This window comes from Mesocricetus auratus, unplaced genomic scaffold (assembly GCF_017639785.1).
Source record: "Mesocricetus auratus isolate SY011 unplaced genomic scaffold, BCM_Maur_2.0 Super-Scaffold_100014, whole genome shotgun sequence".
NCBI classification, from domain to species: Eukaryota; Metazoa; Chordata; class Mammalia; order Rodentia; family Cricetidae; genus Mesocricetus; species Mesocricetus auratus.
Genome location: NW_024429197.1, coordinates 13,883,240 through 13,910,596, shown reverse-complemented (window position 1 = coordinate 13,910,596; position 27,357 = coordinate 13,883,240). Strand labels below are relative to the sequence as shown.

General features: G+C 45.5%; 2 protein-coding genes across 2 annotated transcripts in view; one reads left to right on the top strand and one right to left on the bottom strand.

The window, feature by feature from the left end:
- LOC101832004 (S100P binding protein) overlaps positions 1–741 on the bottom strand; it is a 40,038-nt gene extending 39,297 nt beyond the window's left edge. Inside the window, exon 1 of the mRNA XM_040756572.1 lies at positions 520–741. The gene's annotated coding sequence lies outside the window, so the exon portion shown is untranslated. The remainder of the gene's footprint in view (positions 1–519) is intronic.
- On the top strand, positions 77–27,228 carry Yars1 (tyrosyl-tRNA synthetase 1). The gene is made up of 13 exons (XM_040756567.1): positions 77–290; positions 7,044–7,190; positions 7,320–7,495; positions 10,368–10,497; positions 12,610–12,690; positions 15,530–15,622; positions 17,908–18,043; positions 18,801–18,886; positions 22,224–22,359; positions 22,889–22,986; positions 23,991–24,184; positions 25,348–25,489; positions 26,411–27,228. Exons 1-13 carry the CDS (start codon positions 126–128, stop codon positions 26,519–26,521), a joined length of 1,695 nt encoding a protein of 564 aa, XP_040612501.1. The 5' UTR covers positions 77–125; the 3' UTR covers positions 26,522–27,228.
- Positions 27,229–27,357: the final 129 nt, after the last annotated feature.

The window sequence follows — 27,357 nt, the reverse complement described above, 5'->3', positions numbered from 1 at the left end:
GCCTGATGGCTCCGCCCCTTCCTGTTTTCCATCGATCCGTTCGACTCTCTACTGTTCCTGACTTCGGGCTGCTCCTGGGGCGGAAGAGAATCTAGGCCTAGCAAGCGGAGCTCCGAGCTCAGCTGATGCAACCTGAAGGGACTAGCGTGACAGTTCCCGGCACGCGGCGGAGGCGGCGAACGAGAAAAGGGCGCGGGTGCCGTCTGAGCGCGGGAAGCGGAGAAAGCGGAGCCATGGGGGATGCTCCCAGCCCTGAAGAGAAGCTGCATCTTATCACCCGGAACCTGCAGGTCGGGCCTTAGGGTTGGAATGCGCCGCTGGGTCCTGGGGACTATTTAGTCCGGTGATCCCGAGCCCGACCCCGGGTCCTGAGTGTGTAGGGCCTGGTTCTGCGCGCCTGGGCGGCTCTAAGGCCCTCTCTACTAGTTGGTCAGTAAGTCAGTCAAGAGCCATTCCCGGGGTGCAAAAGCAAGCAAACAAACAAAAACCACAACGGGCTCACCTTTCGTGTGCACGTACCTTGTGCTGTAGGCGTCCTGGAGCCGGGAACCCCACTCCATCTACCCTGTCGTATGCCGGGCTCAGTGCTAGGTTCCAGGGAGTCGGGGCCCTGTCCTCCCAGAGCGCTTGTGGAAAGAACTAGAAATTTAAAATGACCCAGAACTGAAAACACTGCAAGCAAAGCAAGTATGGAAAGCTCCTGTGACTGGAGTCCAGAAAAGAAACGGGGGCGGGTGGGGCTCAGAGGTTAAAAGCTCTTGCAGAGGACCCGGATTCGGTTCCCAGCACCCGTGTCAGGCAGCTCCACACGTCCTAAAACGTCAGGGGACCCAACACCCCCTTCTGGCCTCCATGGGTAATGCACACTTTAGGAATAGGGCTTCCTCTGAGGAAGTGTCCTCCAAACTGTGCCCAACAACACGTGCATCGTCCCTTCACTTGGCGGGTTCTTCAGTTGTCAGCAACTACAAGTGTAGGGGTTAACCAGAAAAATCCTGAGGAGCAGTTTCAGACAGGGAAGGCCAGAAGGGAGCAAGAGTATTGGGGTTCAGAGAGAAGGCTGGGGGTATAGTTCTTTGGAAGAGCAACTGTGAGGCCCTGGGCTCAGTCTTCAGAGCCGCCTCATACCCTTACTCCAAGAAGACGGATTTATCTGGAGTAGGGCATGCAGAGTGCTGCTCAGACTCCTTGCGGGTAGAGCCGTCTTCACCCTTGCTGGGCCCGCGTCTCTGTGTCCCTCCACAGTTCTTCACACTGTCGGTTTGACTTGTTCTTTTAGGAGAGGCAGACAGGAGCCAAGTCATGAGGGCCTTGTAAATTTTTGTTTTACAAGCAAGCCAGATAAAGACTGAATTAGACTTATGCTAAGGGCAGTTGCACCACGAAGCGTCTTTCTGGCCTTTTATCTTATTTTATTTTTTAAACTGTAGTTCCTGGGTGTGGTGGGTAATTTCAGTACCTGGGTGGCAGAGACGGGAGAGTAACTGCAGCTTGGAGGCCAGCCTCCTGTTTATAGTTCCTGGCTAGCTAGGGTTATATACAGAGACCCTGTTTCCTTAGAAATCTTCAAAGGGTACAGTTTAGTCAGTTTTTGTATATCTACAAGGTTGGGGTTCTAGAACACTTTTATTTCCCCCAGTAAAATGTGAACCAACCTGAGCATGGTGGTACATGCCTGCAATCCCAGAGGTGGAGGCAAGATGATCAGGAATTCAAGGTCACCCTCAGTTACACAGCTGAACCCAAGGTCAGCTTGGACTGTATAAGACCCTATCTCAAAGACAAGGAAAAACTTGTAACATTAGCTCACTGCTCTATTACTCACCCCAGCCCTAAGGAAGTATTAATCGACTTTCTGTTTGTGTGTGCCTCTCCTGGACAGTTTGTGTCCTATGACTAGAATCCTATAACATGTGCCCATTGGGATCTGCTTCTTTCTCAGGACAGAGTTGTACAGGCTCATCTGTGTTTTTGTTCCTATCAGAATCTCACTCGTATTTTCTGTTTTCAGCTCTTTTCCACTTTGCCTCCTGTTTTGTTTTGTTTTTGCCTCACCTCCTCCCCTTCTCCATCACTCCTCTTTTCCTTCCAGCCTTCTCACTCTCCTGCCACTCGATTCCCTTCTCCAGTCCCCTTCCTTTCCCAACATAGCCTCTCCCACCCTTTCCCTTCTCCCCTTCCATGTTCTCGCTCCTCCGCAGGCCTCCCTATCCCTTTCCCCATCTCACTGGCCTATCTGACCTTCTGACCTTTGGTCTCTAACAAGAAACTGCCTTCCCCGTGGAAAAGGGCTCTGGTATGTAGGAAAGAATTAGGAGGGGGAACAGAAACCCAGAGACAAAGACACCCTGAAGCAGAGAGCAAGAGCCAACAGTGCCCAGACATTTACAGAGACCAAAGCATGGACAGTGAGACAAGAAGAAGCAGATGCCACCAGGCGTTGGTGGCGCACGCCTTTAATCCCAGCACTCGGGAGGCAGAGACAGGTGGATCTCTGTGAGTTCGATGCCAGCCTGGTCTACAGAGCGAGTTCCAGGACAGCCTCCAAAACAATACAGAGAAACCCTGTCTCGAAAAACCAAAAAGAGAGAGAGAGAGAGAGAGAGAGAGAGAGAGAGAGAGAAGAAGAAGAAGCAGATGCCACTGCCCTTTATTGTACTGTGGCTTTTGAGACAAAGTAAATATTTTTTGAAAAAGAAAAAGGGGGTGGGTGATGGTGGTGAAAACCATTAATCCCAGCACTCGGGAGGCAGAGACAGGCAGATCTCAATGAGTTCCAGGCCAGGCTGGTCTACAGAGTGAATTCTAGGACAGTTAGGACTGTTACCCTGTCTCAAAAAACCAAATCCAAAAGAAAGAAAGAAAGAAAGAAAGAAAGAAAGAAAGAAAGAAAGAAAGAAAATGGGGACTAGAGAGATGGCTCAATGGTTAAAGAGCACTTGCTGTTCTTGCAGAGAACCCAAGTTCATGTCTTACAACAACCTAAAACTCCAGTTCTGAGGAATCTGATGCCTCTGGCTTCTTCAGGCACCTATACTCATACACAGGTACACATAATTAAAAATAAAATAAGTCTTTAAAAAGAAAAGAAAACGATACCTATAACCAGCTATCAAAGCTCTGGGACCTGGAAGCCCACGGTCTACTCTCTTAAGCCTATTCGACAGGCTAACAGTAATTGGATCTGATCTACCTTCAAAGTAGATTCACATGCAGCTCTGCAGTCTGTCTTCCTCCTTCCTTTTTGAGACTAATATTCCATTATATGAACATATCACATTGTATTTATCCGTTCAATAACTGATGGCCATTGGAGTTATTCTACTTACTTGGTGGCACACGCCTTTGATCCGCAGCACTCGGGAGGCAGAGGCAGGCAGATCTCTGTGAGTTCAAGGCCAGCCTGGTCTACAGAGAGACAGGACAGACTCCAAAACAATACAGAGAAACCCTGTCTTGAAAAAGAAAGAAAGAAATTAAAGAAAGATACTTCCTCTTAGAATAATTTAGACCAAAAGAGAAAATAAAATTTGAATTCTCTGTTTCTTTCCCTGTGTATTCCATCTGTCTAAGTTTATGGTCTGTGGCATGTCTGTTCCTGTTGTCTGTATCTAACAAAGGATTTTGCTCTGAATTTACTGAACAGCACAAAAATAAGGAATAGGAAGGTAATGAGGCACAATTTTCTGCAGAGATCTTTAGCAGAGTTTTTACTAAGGAAGAAGTTATTTCATTGACCCAGAACAGAGCTCAAAACCTCACACAGGTGTTGGCTGCTTTCAGTAAATCTCACACATACACACACACGTACACACGTACATTGTTCTCAGTCAGGGGCATAGGAAAGTATGTAATTTAAAAGTAAAAGAGCTCTGCATTTAGCTTGGGTTGTAAAAACTCATTGCATGGGGAATTCTAGGCAAGTAAGGTTAGTTGCATTGTTCTCTTAAAGGCAGGTTAAGCTTACACAGACTGAGTACACAGTAGGACAGCAGACTTGAGTGAACAGTAGGATAGCAGACCAAATACACAGTAGGATAGCAGACTGGGTATATGGTTTTCAATGGTGTCGAGGCATAGTAATTTTACAGCTAGGTCCTGGAAAAGTCCCATCTCTTTGAAAGTAGGAGGTATTTTCAGAAGCAGATATCACCACATAGTCTCTCTATGTAGATCAAGGCACCTGGCTTCCCCTGAAACTTATTTGGGGGTACTGAACAGGCAGCTCAGCAATTAAGAGTATGTGCTGCTCTTGCATAGGACCCAAGTTCAGTTCCCAGCACCCACATCAGGTAGTTTACAACTGCCTGTAACCCCAACACCAAGGAAGCTGAGTGGGCTTCAAAGGCACTTGTACACACCAACCTACATGTAACTTAAAGAAATAAATCATTCAAGAATTGAAACTAATGCTCATTTACCATTCGGCAAATGCTAGGAATGACTGAATTAATAATTGTACTAAATCTTTGTTTTTTTCTGGTTTTTAGGTTTTTAGATAGTTTCTTATATAATCCAGGATGGCCTCCAGGGATTACAGATGTGTGCCTTACCATCACACCCGGTTTTATTCCGTGTTGAGGCTCAAACCCAGGGCTTTCTTCATATTAGGCAAGCACTCTACCAACTGAGTCACATCTCCAAGCATGCTTAACCCTTAGAAAAGCCATACAGTGACGTGTACCAAAGGGAGTAAATTTAGGCAGAATGTGGAATTAGGAATTAGAAGTGATGTAACTGCATTGATAAAGTGCTTGCCTAGTGGACTGGAGAGGTGGCTGGGAGGTTAAGAGCACTGGCTGCTTTTCCAGTAGGACCTAAGTTCAATTCCCAGCAACCACATGGCGGGTCACAACCATCTATAATGAGATCTGATGCCCTCTTCTGGTGTAAATAAATAAATGATCTTTAAAAGAAAAAAGTGCTTGTCTAGTGTGACAAGCACAGCCAGTGGGCTGTGAGGCACTCAACAATCAGGGTGTCCACATGAGATCTGCCTCACGAATATGCTGGGTTTGGTCACACAAACATTTCCTTACAAAGATTACAGAAACAGACTTCTCACCTTTGGGGAACAGTAGGGCAGGAAATACTGACTCTTCCACTGGGCATCTTGGAGGGCACTGTAGGAGCAAAGTTGACCTGAGACCTTCAGCTGGGGCAAACTGAGATGGTGGCACTGTTGACACCTCCAGAAGGTCCTTTAGAGCTTCAGCCATCAGCTAGGGCTGATAGGTAGGCGGGTGTGATGACAGCAATAATGCCAGAAACTCTGTGGTCCTGCAGACAGTCACAGTGGCCAGTCTCAAATTTACCTGCCTATGGGGGGTCTTGGGAGCATGGTGGTGCAATCCTGGGGTCCACTGTTTGGTTTCAGGGATGTTTTTTAAGATTTATGTATGGCCGGGCGGTGGTGGCGCACGCCTTTAATCCCAGCACTCGGGAGGCAGAGGCAGGCGGATCTCTGTGAGTTCGAGGCCAGCCTGGTCTACAGAGCGAGTTCCAGGACAGCCTCCAAAACAATACAGAGAAACCCTGTCTCGAAACAACCAAAAAAAAAAAAAAAAAAAAAAAAGATTTATGTATGTATGTGTTTTGTATGCGTGTATGTCTGCACACTGGAAAAGGGCATCGTCTCTCATGGGACGACAGCTATAGATGTTTGTTAGACTCCATGTGGGAAGTAAACCCAAGACCTCCGTACTCATAACCAATGAGCAATCTCTCAGCCCCTATTTTCAGTTTAAACTCTTTGAGTGTGTCAGCTCGGGGCTTTATCGGGCTCACCATTTTAACTTAACCATTTTTCTACTAACAGCCAAAACTTAATGTTCACATTGTTTGTAAATATTTTTCTCCTTTTACAGCAATATCCTTTAAGTCAAAACATGTTATATTCATTTTGTCAAAACAAATTCTCAGCTCAAAACAATATGACATGTTTTCAACATGGTTTCCAGGTTACACAAAAATGGTTTCACTCACCGTTGCATACACTAAGGCCTAGTTTTGATGCCTAACTGGCCCGGCATGGCAGTACACACCTGCAGTCTTAGGAGATAGAGGCAAGAGGATGAGAAGTCTGAGGCTAGCCTAGGTTACAGGAGACCCCGACTCAAAACAAAACAGAGAGTGTAGGATCAAAGAGAACTGCTGATGTTTAATGACTGAAAGAGCAGTAGCAAAGATGCCTAAGCAGAAAGAGAGGAGGGAAACTAAGAGTAAGGGAGCCAAAGGAAGAAAGTGTTTCCAGGAGGAAGAGGACTAAACAGCGTTCATTGCAGTTAGTTGCCTCAGGCTCCTGAAACCTAAGCAAATGAGACCAGAGGGGGTGGCTAAATTAAGAAGGTGGCTCCAGGGTCTGAGGAGTGATTCAGTGGCTAAAAACACTGGCTGTTCTTGCAGAGGACCTGTGTTCCTGACTTCTTTTCTTGTTTTGTTTTGTTTTGTTTTTCAAGACAGGGTTTGTCTATATAACTGTAGCTATACTGAAACTGTAGACCAGATTGGTCTTAAACTCAGAGATCCACCTGTCTCTGACTCCCCAGTGCTGGGATTAAAGGTGTGTGCCACCACTGCCAGCATGATTCCTGGCTCCTACATGGAGGCTTACAACCATATGTAATGTACATCCAGTCTTCGGGGATCTGTCACCCACTTCAGGCCTTCTGGGTCACTGCACATGTGTGGTGCATAGACACACAGGCAAAACACCCATATACATGAAATTTTAAAAGAAAAACAAAATGTTTGAGGTGACGGCAGAAGGAAGGAGGGTAAGAGGTACCTGAGGGCATCAAGATGGGAAAGATGGATAGATTTGTGCCTTCATACCTAGCAGCAGTGTCACTTTCTGGAAGAGGCACCAGCAGCAGCAGGAACAGATTATGTAGGCTCTCAGCACTGAGAACATGTTTGACTTCAGTGACATTTGCTCATAGGCTCTGAGCCTGAACCCCCAGTGAACAGGACTTTGTTTTCAGGGTAAAGGATGGCCAGAGTAGGGGATCAGCATTAAACTGGCTCTTCTTCTTCCGTAACAGGAGGTTCTTGGGGAAGAGAAGCTGAAGGAGATCTTGAAGGAGCGGGAACTTAAAGTTTACTGGGGCACAGCCACCACGGGGAAGCCACATGTGGCTTACTTTGTGCCCATGTCCAAAATTGCTGACTTCTTGAAGGCAGGGTGTGAGGTGAGAACCCATGCTGGGAGCCAAGCAGTTGTCACTGTTAAATGACTGAGAGAACCTGGGGGTGGGGAAGTGGGTGGGAAGTCCTGGGGCAAATTTACATGTTGGTGGCTTTCTCATGTTTCTGTCAAGGTAACGATTCTGTTTGCGGACCTTCATGCTTACCTGGACAACATGAAAGCTCCCTGGGAACTTCTAGAACTTCGGACCAGTTACTATGAGAATGTGATCAAGGCAATGCTGGAGAGCATTGGCGTACCCTTGGAGAAACTCAAGTTTATCAAAGGCACTGACTACCAGCTCAGCAAGTAAGCACTTGATCACTCCTTGTAGATCTGGTATTCCTTGCTAATTACAGGGCTGTGGAGTCCAGGCACTCTTTAAAATTTGGGTTGGAAGCTGCTTGATACTACCTGTTAAGAACCATTACACAGTTTATAGCATTTGTTGGTTTAATTCACCCATCAAAAATGCATTGGCTTGGAAACGCCTAGGTTCTGTGCTGTTTGCTGCAGATATAAATGTAACCCTAACCAAGCCTCAGCCTTGGAGCCCATAGCCTGTGGGAAAAGGATGAGGAACATCCAGCCTCCCTTTCTTTTTTAGCCCCAGCAAACAAATAATGATAAAAGAAACGTGAGAGGAGGTAGTCATCCTTCTTCCGACAGTTTTTATTGTGATGTTGCATGGAGATGCTATGCCACCTTAGTCAGGGGCAGATTTGGACATTTGTGGCTCTTGGTATAGTTGGTGCATCCTGAGATACCAAAGGGTATCTTTTTTTTTTTTAAAGATTTATTTATTTATTATGAATACAACAGCCTGCCTCCATGTATGTCTGCACGCCAGAAGAGGGCACCAGATCTCATTGCAGATGGTTGTGAGCCACCATGTGGTTGCTGGGAATTGAACTCATGACCTCTGGAAGAGCAGACAGTGCTCTTAATCTCTGAGCCATCTCCTCAGCCCCCCAAAGGGTATCTTAAATACCTTAAAATAACTGCTAAGTCATGTACATACCATTGCTTGTGAGAGTCAATTTTAAAGATGTTGAGTGTTAAGTATTGGAGCATATGCTCTTTGGATGGGTAGAATAGATAGGATGAAGGGTATAAATTATTAAATATTAAATAATCAGAACTCTGATATTTGAAGTGCCGTGGTAGAGCACACACTTGCTATTTATGAAGTCCTGCATGGAATTCCCAGAAACCTCCCATATCAAAGTATGACCTCCACTACATCAAATTAAAACAATATCAAGCCACAGGGTAGAGTGTAATTCTGTGGTAAAGTGAATACTGAATACTTTGCACACATAAATTCTTGGTTTCAAACAATGAGTTCAAGATTAGTCTGATCTACATAGTTCTAGGCCAACCAGGGATATCTAGTGAAAGACCCTGCCTCAAAAAATAAAAAAATAAAAATTACAGTCAATTTTTAAAATTTTATTTATTTTTATCTTACCTGCATTGGTAGTTTGCCTGCATGTATGTCTGTGTGAGGGTGTCAGATATTGGAGTTATAGACAATTGTGAGTTGTCACATGGGTGCTAGGAATTGAACTCCGGGTCATCTGGAAGAGTAATCAATGCTTTCAACCTCTGAGTCATCTCTCCAGTCCCATAGTCAATTTTTTCAATTGGTCATTTGAATATTTCTTAGAATTCTCAAGTGACTACTAATCATATGGAAAAAATAATGGCCCTTGGTTGTTATGCAGAGAAATTGAGATTAAAATCATAGTGAAAAATCACAGTGTAGTCAGTAAATGGGAGGTTTATTTATTTATTTATTTAAGATTTATTTATTATTATTTATACAGTGTTCTGCCTGCATGCCAGAAGAGGGCACTAGAACTCATTATAGATGGTCTTGAGCCACCATGTGGTTGCTGGGAATTGAACTCAGGAATTCTGGAAGAGCAGCCAGTCCTCTTAACCTCTGAGCCATCTCTCCAACCCCAGGAGGTTTTTTTTAATGTGGCAAAATTGATAATAAAGTTTACAGAAATTGGACTGAAGAGATGGCTTAGCAGTTAAGAAGAGCACTGACTGCTCCTCCAAAGACCTGGATTCAATTCCCAGCATCCATACAAAAGCTCATAACTGTCTGCAACTCTAGTTTCAGGGGATCCGACACCCTCACACAGACACACATGCAGGCAAAACTCCAATTTTAATTGACAAAAATCACTTTGGGAAATGGTTTGACATTATCCACTACAGTTTGAGATGTAACTCCCCTCTGATCTGGGAATCTGGACCACATAAAAGGTTATGTGCCTGTATATACCAGTATAGACACTTGTTTACAGGCTACTGCTTACAGACACAAATGCAAAGCTGAAAAATCAGCAACATGCTTCAGATAAGGTCCCTCTAATGGGAGCATAAGTGGGTAGAATTAGGAGAGGGCACTGGGAACTGCAGAGGTTTTCTTAAACTGCATGATAGGTGCTGTGCATTGTATTGTACTCTTTTCTTTTTTTAGATGTATTTATTTTATATGTATGAGTGTTTTGTCTGCATGCATATATTCACACACCTTGGATGTTGTCAGTGCCCCTGGAACTGGATTTATGTACCGTTGTGAGCTACTGTGTGGGTGCTGGGAACCAAAACCCAGGTCCTTTGCATGACAACTTCTCTTTCTTGTTGTTATTATTATTGTTGTTTTCAAGACATGGTTTCTCGGTGGCTTTGGAGCCTGTCCTGGAACTTGCTCTGTAGACTAGGCTGGCTTTGAACTCAGATCCATCTGCCTCTGCCTCCCAAGAGCTGGAATTAAAGGCATGTACTGACACCACCCAGCCAAACAAATTCTCTTAACCAAGCCACCTTTTCTATCTAGTTCATTATTTCTTACATATACCATATACTTAAAACCTTTTTTTTAAATATGGAAGAAAGATTGGGAAATTATAGTATTTATTGATTAGGGATTCCAGAAGAGAAAGGGGAGTGGCAAAGATACAGTGTGTCATAAGATAATAGCAAAACATTTCCCAAAAGGAAAAATAGAAGTTTAAAGTAATAGTTTGGTTGAATGGATGGATCTCAGGTTGTAGAAGCCATGGCAGTGCTATCTTTAGAACGTCCTAAGGTCAGGGGTTGTCCTGGGATGCTGAGATCTAGGCCCAGTCTTACGGCTATCTCCTCTGCTTTTTCTCTTCAGAGAGTACACACTGGATGTGTACCGCCTGTCCTCCGTGGTTACACAGCATGATGCCAAGAAAGCCGGGGCTGAGGTCGTGAAGCAGGTGGAGCATCCTTTACTGAGTGGCCTGTTGTACCCTGGACTGCAGGTACTTAAGAGGGCAGGGTACCAGTTACCTTCCTGTACGCTTTTTTCTTTTAAGATTTTTTTTTCTTAATGTGTATTGCTGTTTTTGCCTACATGTGTATCTGTGTGAGGGTATCAGGTTCCCTGGAAGTGGAGTTACAAACAGTCAGGAGCTGCCATATGTGTGCTGGGCATTGAACCTGGGTCCTCTGGAAGGGCAGCCAGTGCTTGACCACTGAGCCATCTCTCCAGCCCTCTGCACTGTTCCTAGTGAGTAGATGCAAACCTTTCAGGGCACTGGCTGTACCCTGTAATCACTCTTCAGGTAGCTCTATACCTTCTTTCCTGGTTCGTCTCCTTCCTGGAGACATTTTTATTTGTAAGTACCTATTTCCCATTTCCTTTCTGGTTTTTGTCTTTGTTTTGTTGGGTTTTTGTTTTTTGTTTTGTTTTTGCCCAATGGGATATGGAAAGTTTTTTTGTTGTTGTGTTTGTTTTGAGACAGGGTTTCTCTATATAGACCTGGCTGTCCTGGAACTCACTCTGTAGATCAGACTGGCCTTGAACTCAGAGACCCACCTGCCTCTACCTCGAAAGTGCTGGGATTAAAGATGTGCACCACCATACCCACTCCTTCTCTCTCTCTCTCTCTCTCTCTCTCTCTCTCTCTCTCTCTCTCTCTCTCTCTCTCTGTTTGTTTTGTTGTTGTTTTTGTTTGTTTTGTTTGTTTTTTCCAAGACAGGGTTTCTCTGTGTCTTTGGAGGCTGTCCTGGAACTAGCTCTTGCAGACCAGGCTGGTCTTGAACTCACAGAGATCCGCCTGCCTCTGCCTCCTGGGCTGTGGTGCACCTTCACACCCAGCTGTGTAGGGTCCCTCTGTATAGCCCTGGCTATCTTGGAGCTCACAAAGATCTCTCTGCCTCCTGAGTTCTGGGATTAAAGGCCTGCACCACCATGCCCAGCTCTAGATATTCTTAAACCAAGTCCAATCCACAGTCTGATTCTAGGAAGACTTCCCCCACCCAGCTGACTAGACCGCAGGAATGGTTTCTTCCTTGATAACAGCCCTGTTCCTTACGTGAACATGTAGTTAGCCTTTACACACCGTGCTGAAATGATCTGTTTGCCTGTTCCCCAAGTAGGTAATTGGGCTTCTTGCAGGGAGGATATAGGTCTGATTCATCTCTGGATCTGCAGGGCTGGCACCAGGCCTGACAAGTAATGAGTGGTAGACACTGTTCAGTTAGTATCCTGGTTTACTGCTTTTTTGGATTTGGGGTTTTTGTTGTTGTTGTTGTTTGGTATTGGGAAAGAATGGGACAATTGACCTGCAATTCACTTATTCTAGCAATCTCTGTGTCTCAGCCTCTTGATTGCTGGGGTTATGGTCATAAGCCACTAAGCCCGGTTCAGTATTACCCTCCCCTTTCCTAAAGGTATCAAGCAAATCGATAGAAAGGATCTGAATACTGGGCCAGTGAGATTGCTCAGAAAGTTAAGGCACTTTCCACCCAGCCTGATGATCTGACTTGGAGCTCCCAAGGCTCACAGGGTGAAAGGAGAGAGTCAGCTCCTGCAAGCTGTAAGAGAGCATCATGAGTAAAGAACCTCTTTTTACCTTTTATCTAAGTCATCCAGCCCTTTGTGTGAGGTCTGGGGCTAGGGACTGAATTGAGGGCCTTAGACAAGTGAAGCATGTGCTCTTACCCTTGACTCATGCACCTTTTTTCCCAAACAGCATCTTGCTATATTGTTCAGGCTGGTCTTAAACACCTCAGGATAACCTCTTGCTTCTACCTCCCAAGTAAATGTCATGGCAAGCAGGCAGGAATTACTACTTTATGCCAGTTCTTTGATGTGACACAGGCTGCCTTATTCAGTGGGGGACCTTCAACATCACTCCCTTCCCACTGAATTCGGTAGACTAGGAGCATCCTGAGAGCAGAGCCTACACCATCTGTGGTAATGTTCACACAGATACTCAGCAACGGTTTCTGAGCCACCAGGGAGGCGCTGTGTTATTTATTTCCCTCCTGGCTCTACCCTGTGAAAAATGGCATTATTCAAAATTCTCTGTGTCAGACCCATAGGAGACAAATAGAGCAGGTGTTTACACTCGTGTTTCTTTCCACAGGCTTTGGATGAAGAATACTTAAAAGTGGATGCCCAGTTTGGTGGTGTTGACCAGAGGAAGATTTTTACCTTTGCAGAGAAGGTAAGTAAGCACTTCTGACTCTCATGCCTCTGAGATACACAGATGAAACTGACTCAGTTATGATACATAGTCACACCCGCCAGATGCACACTGGATGGTAGGTGCCCTTCTTGCTCTTCGAACCAGAAAACAATGTCCAAAACAACACAGGCATAACCAAGCCAGGTCTGTCTGCCTCAGCAGCACACACTGTCTCAATGTCTACCCCCAGAAAGATGCTCCAGGACTTGCTGGATTTGGTTCCTTCCTGTTGCTATCAGTCAGGAGTGCTATTCTCTTCTAGAGCATTTGTTTGGTTTGCACTGCCTACTATTTCATACAACCCATGGGTCTCAGAGATAAACTTCACCAGGGTCCAGGGGGAAATCAACACAAACACATCGTTCTCTTCTTAGAAAGAACTTGAATACATTGTGAAGGTTGTTGTATTTTTAGTTTGGGTTTTGGGGGCTGACTTTTTTGGTTTTTACGAGACAGGGTTTCTCTGTATTGTTTTGGAGGCTGTCGGTCCAACCTGGCCTCGAACTCACAGAGATTCGCCTGCCTCTGCCTCCCGAGTGCTGGGATTAAAGGTGTGCGCCACCACCGCCCGGCGGGGGCTGACTTTTATTTTTGTTTTCTTAATGTTTATGGGTATCTCGCCTTTGTATATGTCTGTGCACCAGAAGCCCAAACAGCATGTCAGATACCCTAAGCCTGAAGTCAGAGGTGGTGATGAGCCACCATGTAGGTGCTGGGAACTGGACCCAGGTCTTCTAGAAAAGCGCCAGTGCTGCTAACCACTGAGCCATCTCCCCAGCCTCTGTAGTTGGTAATTTTTCAAGGTTTTTCCAAACCTGATATTGGCAAGTTGTAAAGAAAACAACTTGAGCAGAAATAGAAATTCCTAGAATACTTTGACAGCTCTAAAACATTCCTGTCCTCTGACTTGCTAGATTCTGCTCCTGGAACCCTGACCTAAGGAAATAAGAACAAACAAATACAACTTGAGTTGTGTGTGAGAGTACTTGCCACATTGTTAACTTAAGGCAAATATTTAGAAATAAATATGTCCAACGGCAGAGAATTAGATAAACATGTTATGAGGACTGAAGAGTGGTTTAGTGGGTAAAGTGCTTGTTTTGCAAACAGGAGGACTTGAGTTTGAGTCACTTAAATGCCTGCTGCTGTGGTGTGTGTCTAGAGTCAGTCTGTAGGAAAGGCAAAGACCCATGGATCCTGGGGATCACTAGCCAGCCAGTGTAGTCAAAACAACAAGTTCCAGTGTCAGTAAAAAACCCTGTCTTTCTCTCTTTCTTTTTCTTTCTCTCTTTCTGTCTTTCTTTTCTTTTCTTCTTTTTTTTTTTGTTTGTTTGTTTGTTTGTTTGTTTGAAACAGGGTTTCTCTGTAGCTTTGGAGCCTGTCCTGGTACTTACTCTATAGACCAGGTTGTCCTTGAACTCACTGAGATCCATCCACCTGCCTCTGCCTCCGAGTGCTGAGGTAAAAAGGTACGTGCCACCACCTCCTGGTCTGTGGGAAACCCTGTCTCTAAAAATATAGTGGAAAAGCAATTGAAGAAGGCATCCCAGTATTGACCTCTGGCCTTAATATGCACCCACATGGGTGAGGCACCCTCACACATGCATGTACATGCATGCACACACACACATACACACTATATTAACATAGTTTTCAGATTTATTAATGGATGGGAAAATGTATACAATGTTTTTTTGGGAAGGGTGGCACAGTTTGGGAATTGGGGGGCTGAGGAAGGAGTTGAAGCAGGACGTTACAATGTAACTTTGGATGACTGCAGTTCCCTAAGTACACCAGGTTGACTTTACAATCAGAGCTCCTTCTGCCTCTGCCTACACCTCCAGAGTGCTAGGATTAAAGGGATATGACATGGCATAGCAGGTTGGTGAGATAGGATCTCAGAAGATGAAAATAACGCTATCTGAAAAAGGAGGTCTAATATATTTATTAAAGATACTTACAAGATAAACAGAGGGATAGGAGATCTGGAACCTGGCTAGCTTCCAAGAGAGAGGACTTTTGCTTTCTCTTGCCCTTATATCCTTACCTGTCCCGCACCTACCCCTGTACCACAGTATTGTGGGCTCACCCCTATAGATTTCTTACAGCCTAATCTGGCGTCTAGCTTCCTATGTAGTCAAGGATAACCTTGACTATCTAATCCTCTTGCTTCCACCTCTCAAATGCTGGAGTTATAGGCATGTACCCCCATGCCTAATTTGTGCAGTCCTAGGGATCAAACCCAGCATCTAGTGCACGCTAGGCAAGCACCTACCAACTGAGCCCTATTCCCAGCCCTTGTATTTTTATCTTTGAGACAGGGTCTTACTATGCAGCTCTGGCTAGCTACACTCATAGTGGGTAGAGTGCAAAACACTTATGCACATAAAATTAAAACAAAACAAACACACACACACACACACACACACACACACACACACGTATTTTTTTAAGCCTTCTAACATGCCAGACAGTGGTGGTGAACACCTTTAATCCCCAGCAGTCTTTAATCCCTGGACCCAGGACTCAGGAGGCAGAGGCAAGCAGATCTCTGTGCATTCAAGGCCAGCCTGGTCTACAGAGTGAATGCCATGACAAACAACGCTACAGAGAGAAACCCTGTCTCAAAAAAAAACAAAACAAAACAAGAAAGCCTACTAACATAATGATGACTGTTAAAAACTATATATGTTCATTAAAAAGACAAGGAAGAATTTGTGGTACATAGTGCCCCAAAGTTGCCTGTCAGACCAGATGAGAACAGAACACTGAGGAGGAATTTATATTAATATCTGCTATTGTTGTGTTTTCATTCCAGTACCTCCCTGCACTTGGATACTCAAAACGGGTCCATCTGATGAATCCCATGGTCCCAGGGTTAACTGGGAGCAAAATGAGCTCTTCAGAAGAGGTAAATCACTAACTATTTCTTTACATTTCTACATTTATTTATCTGTTTGGTGTGTGTGTCCACGTGTCCTTCACCCGATGAGCCACACCGCCAGCCCAAAGATTGCAATTCTCCTTTCCCTTTTATTTAATGCTAGGAATTGAACCTAAGGCCTCTCTCATGTCGGGCAAGCACCCTTCCATAGCCACATCCCAGGCCACAACCACTTTTCTTTTTTCTTTTTCTTTTCTTTTCTTTTTTTAAGAGTTACCCATTTATTATGTATAGTGTTCTGTCTGCATATATGCCTTCATGCCAGAAGAGAGCACCAGATCTCATTACAGATGGTTGTGAACCACCATGTGGTTGCTGGAAATTGAACTCGGGACCTCTTAGTCCTGAGTTCAATGCTCTTAACCTCTGAGCCATCTCTGCAGCCCCACTTTTCTTTTTTCTTTTGTTTTTTGTTTTGTTGTTGTTTTTGGTTTTTCGAAGGCAGGGTTTCTCTGTGGCTTTGGAGGCTGTCCTGGAACTAGCTCTTGTAGACCAGGCTAGTCTCGAACTCACAGAGATCCGCCTGCCTCTGCCTCCCGAGTGCTGGGATTAAAGGCGTGCTCCATCACCGCCTGGCCCCACTTTTATTTTCTTACATTGATTTGTTTGTATGTATATGTGTGGGTGGGTCCACACCTGCAATGGCCCGTGTAAATAGGCCAGAGGACTACTTGGGGAAGTTGGTTCTCTCCTTCTACCATGTGGGGACCAGGGATTGAACGCAGGTCATCAGGCTTGGTAAGCAAGCACTTTCACCGCCTGAGTCATCTTGCTAGTTCCCCACAACCATTTCTTGAATCTAGAAAACTTCAGCAAAAGACAGACTGAAGACTGCAAAGAACAGTCCCCTAGCTAACTAGCGTCTGGGTGTCTGTATTGGGAGGCACACTATGTCATCCAGTTGTGTTAACCATCTTGAGGATAACCAGGATGGTCAGATTACATGTCTTCTTTCATGGGGCTATGATAAAGTTCAGCCCTACTATGCTGGCCTTGATGATGCCATCCACTCATAATGGTAGCACTCTGGAGACTGAGGCAGGAGGATAGAGAGTAAAGGTCAGCCTTGGTAGCAAACACCTTTACCTGCTAAGCCATCTCACCAGCCTGTCTTCAAACTGTTAGTGAGTGATGTGTCACATAACTAAAATCTCCATTAAAATTTTTTTTAAAATCCCAACACTGGAGGCAGAGGCAGGCAAATCTCTATGAGTTCAAAGCCAGCCTGGTTTACAGAGTTCCAGGACAGCCAGGGCTGTTATACAGAGAAACCCTATCTGTCTGGGGGTGGGGGTAAGGAATGTATATGGGACTAGAGAGATGGGTCAGCGGTTAAGAGCACTCCCTATTTTGTTTATTGTTGTTTCCTAAGATTTATTTATTTGTTTTACGTATGAGTGGTCTGCATATATACCATTATGCCAGAAGAGGGCATCAGACCCCACCATAGATGGCTGTGAGCCACCATGTGATTGCTGGGAATTAAACTCAGGACCTCTGGAAGAGCAGCCAGTGCTGTTAACCACTGAGCCATCTCTCCAGTCTCAACGCTTATTCTTAAAGATGACCCAGGTTCAGTTTCCAGCACCCACATCAGAACAATCACTTGTAACTCCAGTTCCAGGGCATCCAACACCCTCTTCTGGCACCTGCATGCATCTAGCATATACATTTATTTACTCAGGCATATACACATTCACATATTTTTTTAGACAATCGATAAATGGTTAGGGCTTGGGATAAAGTCTTCACCAAGCATACATGAAGCTCTAGGTTTGAACACTGCATAAAGCAGGCCTCATAGTGCATACCAAAATTCTAGCACTGGGGAGGTAAAAGCAGAACGCTCAGTTTAAGAATATCCTTAGCAAGCAGGGAGTTGGTGGCGCACGCCTTTAGTCCCAGCACGAGGGAGGCAGTGGCAGGTGGATCTCTGTGAGTTCTAGGCCAGCCTGGTCTACAGAGTGAGTTCCAGGACAGGCTCCAAAACAATACAGAGAAACCCTGTCTCGAAAAAACCAAAAGAAAAAAAAAGAATATCCTTAGCTACATAGCATGTTTGAGTCCAACCTGAGTTACAGAGACCGCAGCTCAAAAGAAGACAAAAAAGAATGTGCGTAATCCATGATAGAAAAAAATGGACAGATTTGACTTCATTAAAATAAGCTTTTTAAAAAATTACATATATTAAAATTAGTTTGAGTGCTTTCTCATTTTCAACCACTAGAGGTCTCTTCCCTCATGACTTCCAGGAGTCTAAAATCGACCTCCTAGATCGGAAGGAGGATGTGAAGAAAAAGCTGAAGAAGGCCTTCTGTGAGCCGGGCAACGTGGAGAACAACGGGGTTCTGTCCTTCATCAAGCATGTCCTCTTTCCCCTCAAGTCTGGTAAGAGCCCCCCTGCTTGTTTCTCAGGGGCCAAGCTGGAAGCTCCAAGCTCCTGCTTGACTATGCTTAAAACTGTCACAGATTCTTCTGCAGGCTCTGGCTGCCCTGAATCTCTGTCCTGTTTTCATATATGTCACGTGCATTGTGAGGCTGTCCCTCAGTTGTTGTCTGTGTGTCCGTTACTAGGCAGGATCTGAGATTGCCAGGCTGTAGAGGGGTGTCAGAAATGAGAGTGGAGACAGACATGCTGTGCTCAAATATAAAAACTCCTCTTTGTTTGGTTTGTTTTTCAAGACAGGGTTTCTCTATGTGACCCTGGCTGTCCTGGAACTTGCTCTGTAGACCAGACTGGCCTCCAGTTCACAGAGATCCACCTGCCTCTGCTTCCTGAGTGCTGGGATTGAAGGCAGGGGTTACCACTGCCAAGCTGAATACAGAAGAATTCTAAGCCATGCTTTTAATTGAATACACAGTGTGGAAGCTTATCTAATTAAAGAATAGGAAGGCTCACTGTAGAGAGCACGTGTAACACGCATCAGATCATAGGTTAGTCCTAGCACTAAAATATGAAAAAGTAAAATGCCAGGGCTGGTGAGATGATTCAGTTGGTAAAAGTAAATACTTTAAATATGATGCTCAGTGTGTACATATGTGAGCATGCACACACAAATATAAATAGCAAAAACTACAAATGTCATGCCTTGGATGGAGGGATATTGTGCGTGCAGTTACTGACTTGTTTGTTGGTATGTTGTAGAGTTTGTGATCCTGAGAGATGAGAAGTGGGGTGGAAACAAAACCTACACCGTTTACCTGGAACTGGAAAAGGACTTTGCTGCTGAGGTAATACTAGAGGAAAAATGAATATGCACTGGAGTCTAACAGCCTTCTCCCTGCTGGCTGCCACTTGTAGTAGATGAGCCACCAGCTGTTTTGTTAATGACTTAGATTTGGATTCAACTAGTTTATTAAGTAGATGGGTGAATGGCCAACACCTAAGATACTGATATTCATCACTGTTCAAGGGGCTAATACATTACAATAAAGAGCCTTTCTCCATGCCTGTACTTGTAGGCACATGTCCACATCAGACACATTTATACACATAATTAAAAATAAAAATAAAATCTCAGTTAAAAAAAAATAGTAGGCATGTTTAGCCAGAAAGCAAGTATATAGTCCATCTTCAGCTATAAGAAGAGCTTCCCAGGGGAAGGACTAGGTTTCTTGTGACTCTAGAGGGTTGATGCAAGACTGTAGGTTGGGAGAGAAGGGTTGGAGGCAGCTCAGTGGTTAAGAGCACTTTCTGCTCTTGGCAGAGGACTGGGGTTCGGTTACCCATGCCAGGCAGCTCACAACACCTATGGCTCTAGCTGTAGAGGCCCTGCTGCCCTCTTCTTGCCTCCAAAGGCAGTAGTATACACGTATGTAAGCACACACATATACATGGAACTTTTTTAAAATGAAAAAGATTTATATGCATGTATTGAATTTTTCTGGTTTGGTTTTTTGTTTGTTTTTGTTTTTCAAGACAGGGTTTCTCTGTGGCTTTGGAGGCTGTCCTGGAACTAGCTCTTGTAGACCAGGCTAGTCTTGAACTCAGAGATCTACCTGCCTCTGCCTCCACCGAGTGCTGGGATTAAAGGCGTGTGCCACCACCCCCTGGCTGTTTTTTGGTTTTTTGAGAAAAGAGTTATGTTGGATTTTTAGGACAGGCTCTCTCTATATAGCCCTTACTATCCTGGACCTCACAGAGATCCATCTGCTTCTGCCTCTCCAGTGCTAGGGTTAAAGGTGGACACTAAGATGCCCCAACTAAGAGAAACTTTCTGATAGCCTCAGTAGTTGGTGAAAGGGAGCTGACTCAAATGACTTTGCAGACCCTGCCCTTAGAGGTGTGGGGGTAACAGCTAGAAAACCACTTGGAGGCAATGCTAGATGTAAGTGGGTTTGAGTGGCAGCTGGAGGTGACTCTGATCTCTGAGGTCTGGAAGCTGTGTGGTCCATTTGGGGATGTGTTGCAGACATTACTCTGAAACCCTTCTCTGTTGTCTGAGGCAGGCCACAGAACCCACACCCCTGAAAGCAGTTCTTTGTGGGAATGCTGAGCAGAATTAGAAGGAATGCTTCTGGAAAATTTTGCAGCCACGTATTCCCAAAGCACTTGCCACGGTAGAATTTCAAGTCTGGTGTGTCTGTGTTTTTGGTCTTCACTGCCTGAGAGAGAAGCCACTTGCTGTTTACTTGTGGTGTAGAGCCTGCAACCAATAAACTAGATTTTAATTTGCATCTGGATAGCTGCAGGCCTAAAGCTTTCAAAGTTTTAACTGTTCCCAAGGAGATAAGTAGCATCAGAAACAAAAATAGTCATTAATGTGTTGCGGCAATCATACCTAAGGATGTTCCTTCAACCTTAAGTATCTTAAGTACTTCCAGACTAGATTTAGGTACTAAAAGGTAACTACAGGATACAGACAAAACTCTGAATTTCAGCCAGAAGGTAGTGACACTTGCCTTTAATCCCATCACTGTCCTGGAACTCACTTTGTAGAACAGGCTGGTCTCTGAACTCATAGAGATCTGGCTACCTCTGCCTCCTAAGGGCTGGGACTAAAGGTGTACATCACCATGCCCGGCAATGTGCTGGTGCTCTGACTGTAGCATTTCATATGAGGTCGTATGTGGGATTGTTCTTGTGTTAATTGGTGCTCAGACTTGGAAGCATTTCAGATCTGCCTCTCAGGTGAGGGATGTTCAGGGGCACTACCATGTAGCGGCGGCACTCACCATTGCCACCATGTTGTGTGGCTTAGTCCTCAGTCTGACCCAGATATACCTGCTGTCATCCTCAGTTTAATTTATTAACGATTTAATGTTGGTTTTCTAAGTCTGAATCTTGCACCATGGCCTAGGGTGCTCTCTCTAAGCAACCTTCCTGCCTCAGCTTCTCCAGGGCTGAGACTATAGGTGTGAGGCCTGTTATTCTCATTTTATAAGTAAACCAAGACTGGGCTGAGATGTATGTAGCTCAGTGATAGAGAGCTTGCCTAGCATGTACAAGGACTGGGTTCAACCCCAGGTACCTTGTGGGGGGGGGGGGGGAGTAGGAAAAGTAGTGAAAGTCATTAATGTCAAATTTTAAAAGGGGCCCACGCCTTTAATCCTAGCACTCAGGAGGCAGAGGTAGGTGGATCTCTGTGAGTTTGAGACCAGCCTGGTCTACAAGAGCTAGTTCCAGGACAGCCTCCAAAGCCACAGACTCTCTCTCAAAAAAACAGAAAAGGGGGGGAGTAAGTGTCCAATTACACGACTAACCAGAACTTTTTTTTTCTTTCAGGTGCATTGTTTTTTTGTTTGGTTGGTTTTTTTTGGGTTTTTTTGCCTGCGTGTATGAGGTTGTCAGGTCCCCTGGAATTGGGGTTACAGGGTTAAAGACAATTGTGAGCTGACATGTGGATGCTGGAGATTGAACCTGCGTCCTCTGGAACAGCCAGTGCTCTTAACTAGTGAGCCATCTTCCCAGGCCCCTAACCAGAACTTTAATCCTTGTATGTCTAATTCAGTCTCTAGGCCTAGGATTATCTGTGTGAACATTTTCCTGTGGATAGCATTTGGTTTATGGATCAAAGTATAAATGGAAAGACTGGTAGAATTAGGATAATGAATGCCATGTGGTGCTGGTGCACACCTTTAATCCCAGCACTTGGGAGGCAGAGGCAGATGGATATCCCAGAGTTCGAGGCCGGCCTGGTCTACAGAGTGAGTGCCAGGAAAACCAGGACTACGCAGAGAAACCCTGTCTCAAAAAAACAAAAACAAGACAAAAAAGAGAATAATGAGCACATTCAGCCTATAAAAGCCCTTAAGCTAGAACAGAATCCAAAGTCAAAAGATCTGGATGCCAGGCTGAGTACAGTGGCAAGCATTTGTAATTCCAGCACTTGTAAGGCTGAGGCTGGAGGAACATTGTGGGTTTGAGTGTAACCTATGCTACACAGTGAAATCTGTCTGAGACACGTAGGCATCTGCCTTTGAGACAAGTCACTCTTCCTGTTCTACCTTGTCTCATAAAAGTGTTGTAAGGCTCAAGACTGCTGGGAACAGACTTGTGTCACATGTCACCTCTCCAATAGATCTGATATCCAGGCCTCATCTCACCAGGCCTTGCTTACTTCTGTAGGTTGTACACCCTGGAGACCTAAAGAATTCTGTGGAAGTTGCCCTGAACAAGTTGCTGGACCCCATTCGAGAAAAGTTTAATACCCCAGCCCTGAAGAAACTCGCCAGTGCTGCCTACCCAGATGCTTCAAAACAGAGTAAGGCCAGCTGCAAAGAAGCCTGGGATTGAGAGTGCACTTAGAACCTTCTAGTCTATGCTTGCTAAACCTACCTCTTGGGCTTAGTGAACATGTCCCCAGTTGGTATTCACAGTGGCAGTCTGTTCACAGCTGCTCAGGCTTCTTGAAAAAACACATCTTAACAGCCTCCCTGCTCCCCTCTCTCTGTTTGCCTTGTGAGTCCAGTTACCCATGATGCTGAGGTACTGCTGTAGATACCTTTGTGTGACCCATCCAGAAGAGACTCAGAAAATTCTGCATGAATTTCATGAGTAGATACATCCAAAGGTGGCCATACTACTGCAGTAACAGAGAGAGTGGGGAGGGAAAACTGGTCCCTTCTGCGAAGCTGCGGGGCCCGTGTTAAAGTGTAACTCAGTGGACAGGCTCTGAGAGTCTCTCCTAAATCCTGCCTGGTTTCAGTACCTTCATCAGTGCAGTCACAACCGACCTGCCATTAGGGTGGGAGAGGACAATCCCAACTCCATGGAGTTCTTCTCATTTCCAGAGCCCACTGCCAAAGGCCCTGCCAAGAATTCAGAACCAGAGGAAGTCATCCCATCCCGGCTGGATATCCGTGTAGGCAAAATCATCAGCGTGGAGAAGGTATCATTTGTCATTACATCCCAAAGAGGCAGAGAAGAGTTAGGTTCGTATGTTTCCATCTGGAGGGAATGTATCGAGAGAAGGGAAGTAGCATCCCTGGGCTCATATTGCAAGTCAGAACCCAGGTGTCTAATTGCAGGCAGCCTCTGGATTGGAGAGAGGGACACTGGTCAGAAAACTTAGCCATTGAATGTGGCCTGATGTACCTAGAATGGACCAGCTTGCCTGAACTACTTCTGGTCTTACCTTAAGTTGGCCATTTGCCCCTTAGACAATGGCTGGGGAAAGGTGGGCTTCCTTTTTTGCAGACAGGTCATGTAATCAGTCATTGGCTTGACACTCTATGGTCCTAAGCCTCCCAACTACTGGATAAACTATTGATATGGCTGCAGGTACTCCCACCTCAGATGGTGAAGCCAATATTCATCAGCTCTTACCTCCCAGACATCTGGAAACCCTTAGTGCACTTGGGACATAATGGCAGTCACTAACAGTTCAGGCTACCTAATCTCCATTAAGAGATTTTTCTACAAGCCATTACGTTCACTTTCTCAAATCTAGTCCCTTGAAGAATAAACGGTTCTTCAAGGCATGTTCTCAAAGCCAGGCATGATAGCATATGCCTGTAATCCTAGGATTTGGGAAGTTGAAGCAGGAGAATCACTATGAGTTAAAGATCAGCCCTGGCTACATAGTGAGACCTTGTCTCAAAAATGGAAAGGAAAAAAAAGACAGGTCCAGGGGAGCTTTGGAAAGAGATGTCCCTTTGTGGAGCTGATTCACTGGGTGTTTGATCTACTCCACTCTGATCATTTCCCATTTATTTATGTCTGTTTTGGGGATTGAGGGGAATATGCATGCTTCATGTGTGGAAGTTAGAGGATTCATTTTCTCCTTCCACCATGTGGCACCTGGGGATCTAACTCAGGCAGTCAGGCTTGGCAACAAGCCCCTTTACCCACTGAGACATCTCAGGCCCTCTGATAAGAATTTCTTGCTGGCAGCACCCAGATGCAGATAGCCTGTATGTGGAGAAAATTGACGTGGGGGAAGCTGAACCCAGAACTGTGGTGAGCGGCCTCGTACAGTTTGTGCCCAAGGAAGAACTACAGGACAGGCTGGTGGTGGTGCTGTGCAACCTAAAACCTCAGAAGATGAGAGGCGTGGACTCCCAAGGCATGCTGCTGTGTGCTTCCGTGTGAGTGAGGACCTGGTGGGCCAGCAGGGGAGGATACGCTTCCATACGCCATGTGCAAGCCCTAAGAAAACGCCCTTTGCCACACTGGTGCTAAAGATAAGGCCTGAAAGGGTTGCTGTGCAAGTGCTGTGAATTAAATGCCTTGCATAAAAGTCAAGTTGTTAAGCTAAAACTAGACATAGGCATAGTGAAACACGCCTTTAATTCCAGCACTTGGGAAGCAGAGATAGGAAGACCATCAAGAGTTCAAGACCGGCCTGGTCTACAGAGTGAATTCCAGAGCTACATAGTAAGATCCTGCCATGAAAATTTTTTTTATTAAAAAAGGAAATAAAAATGGATGCTGGGCACGGCAGCACCTACCTTTAATCCTAGCACTTGGGAAGGAGGGATCTCTATAGGCCTGGTTTACACCTCAAGTTTTAGATCAGCCTGAGTTACACAGTGAAATTGTCTTGCCAAAAGAAAGGAAGGAGGTTGGATACAGCTCGGTTGGTGGAGCTCTTGCCTAGCTGGCAAAAGCTGGCGGTTTGATCTCTAGCACCTCATAAAAGTGATTGTGGTAACCCACACCCATGATCTCAGCACCGGGGAAGTAGCAGCAGGAGGCAGTTCAGGTACAGCCTAGGCTACATGAGACTCTCCAAACAAACAAACACAAACGTGGGTGTCACACTACTAGTGAGAAGTGGAGCCAGGATGCAAACCTGTTGTGATTGGGTACAGAATCATTGCTGGAGACCCAGAGGTATTGAATACAATCCTGGGTTAAGTGTTCAGAGATGTGGAAAAGTGACCAGAACCTCCTGGGCTATGGCACTAAGGGCACCCTAAATCCCTTTAGGGCCCAAATCACTATAACACCTACAGCTGTAGACAGGCGGTGGCTATGGCACTAAGGGCACCCTAAATCCCTTTAGGGCCCCAATCACTTTAACATCTACAGCTGTGGCCTGGCGATGGTAGCGCATGCCTTTAATCCTAACACTCAGGAAGCAGAGGCAGGAGCATCTCTGTGAGTTCGAGACCAGCCTGGTCTACAAGAGCTAGTTCCAGGACAGCCTCCAAAGCCATAGAGAAACCCTGCCTTGAAAAACAAAAACAAACATCTACAGCTGTTGGGAAACCCATCATCTTGCCTTTTTTGCCCTGTGTCTTTTCAGAGAAGGGGTGAGCCGCCAGGTTGAACCTCTGGACCCTCCCGCAGGCTCTGCTCCTGGTGAGCGAGTATTTGTAAAGGGCTATGAGAAGGGCCAACCAGATGAGGAGCTCAAGCCCAAGAAGAAAGTCTTTGAGAAGCTGCAGGTGAAATGCTACTGTCCTCTCCTGCCCAGGCTGCCCCAGGGTGCTGTCCTCTCCTGCCCAGGCTGCCCCAGGCTGCCGTTACTGAATCAACAGTTGCCTCTTTTCCAGTCGACACTTCTGCACCCGAGTCCCTTCATGTTCATTCAGGTCTGGATGAATGTGAGGGGCTTAGTGTCTCAGCAGGACCCTGCATGTGCTAAGTGCCGACACGAAGTACTGAGGGAGAGACTTGAGACTTTCTTGTCCATGTGATCATAATCCAAGAACAGCAGATAGGAGGTTATTCCCATTTTACCTCAGGCTTTGACCCTCCATACCACAAGAGATAAGTGAGTAAAAGGAAGTGAGATTCCCTCCTCTCCAGCAGAATTTAGAGCACGAATACTAACACAGCTGCTCCAGTTGTCCTGAACACACTCGTTTATTCTTTTTCAATGAATATCAAGTCCCGGATGTGTGTGTCAGGCACTGTCCTAAATGCCTGGACTACACCAGTGTAGCAAATTAGCTCTTTGTGGAACAGACATGGAAAGTTTCTTAAATACAAGGCTAAAGTGAAGAGACTATCTTTTGCTGGACAGAGGGGCATTCAAGCTAGTCTGCTTTTTATCCCTGAAAGTGTTTCCTCTTATTAAATATCAGGAGGGGTCATGAGTATAATGAGTGTATTGGGGCCTATTCACCTGCTGTAACTGGGTGGTGATGCCTTTAATCCCAGCCAGGCAGTGGTGGCACATACCTTTAATCCCAGCACTCAGGAGGCAGAGGCAGGCAGATCTCTTGAGTTCCAGGACAGCCAGGACTACTCAGGATAACCCTGTCTCAAAAACCAAAATGAAAAAGTTGGGCCAGTTCATGCTAGTAATGTAAGGAATTTTGTGTCAACCACCATAACTTTATTTTTTGTCTTGTCTTGTCCAGGCTGATTTTAGGATTTCTGAGGAATGCATTGCACAGTGGAAACAAGCCAACTTTATGACCAAGCTGGGGTCCATCTCCTGTAAATCACTAAAAGGGGGGAACATTAGCTAGCTGGCCCAGCATCCTCCTCCCACCATGCCGTTTGCCGTCTCAACTTGTTCATCCGTCACCTGTTCCCATCTCAGGACACTGAAGCTCCAGGTCTGAAACTGTTAATTAGACATGGGACTTGGTAAGGATAGCTCACCTTCCTACCCTCTGGGATCATCCCACCTGACTACAAGGAAATTGACTGCTTGGGGTAAGGAAGGCTGCCCAGCAGCACCTCCTTCCCTTGGCAGCTGACTTGAAAAATCTGGTTTCAATAGAACCAAGAGAAAAAGTTTATTCTGCCCATCCTTGTAATTGGAAAAACACCGGTTCCTAAGTTTCCGAGGGGTTCTCCCCACAGCTGTACATCTAGCTGGGATCTACTGCCTGGTCTGGGCTAATTATAGTTTCTCCCCAACAGGAAATTGTGGGATTTGAAAAGAAGGGGAAACAGCCTAGAAGTCTATCAAGCTTCCCAGGGCTGGAAGCATTCTAAGGCCTGCCTGCCCTGAGGCTTAGCACCAGTGGCAGGATCTGGCCCGGCTCTTTTGGGTTTCCCTTGATCTGGCTAGGTTGGAACACTCACTAAAGCAGATGTGTGTCAGCAGCAGGACGGGAATGGACTGACATAGTGTGGTGCTCTCTTCAGAACGTGGGATACTTCATAAGGCATCTCAATCAAATCAATAATCGCCACTGTCAAATTCAAATAAAGTGTCTGAACAAGGGTATCTGGATGGATTCGTCAAAACCACACTATGTTAGGAGATGGCATACGCACACAGCAGCAACTGTGTCACCTCACCTGGGGCCGTGCTGGCAGCAGGCAAGGCACCACCTCTTCTGACTGAGGCCGG

Excerpts from the sequence above, each read along its gene's own strand:
- Yars1 (XM_040756567.1), top strand. The coding sequence starts at position 126 with ATGCAACCTGAAGGGACTAGCGTGACAGTTCCCGGCACGCGGCGGAGG. Across the intron at positions 7,191-7,319 it reads TCTTGAAGGCAGGGTGTGAG|GTAACGATTCTGTTTGCGGA; the intron begins GTGAGAACCCAT and ends GTTTCTGTCAAG. Across the intron at positions 22,987-23,990 it reads AAATCATCAGCGTGGAGAAG|CACCCAGATGCAGATAGCCT; the intron begins GTATCATTTGTC and ends TCTTGCTGGCAG.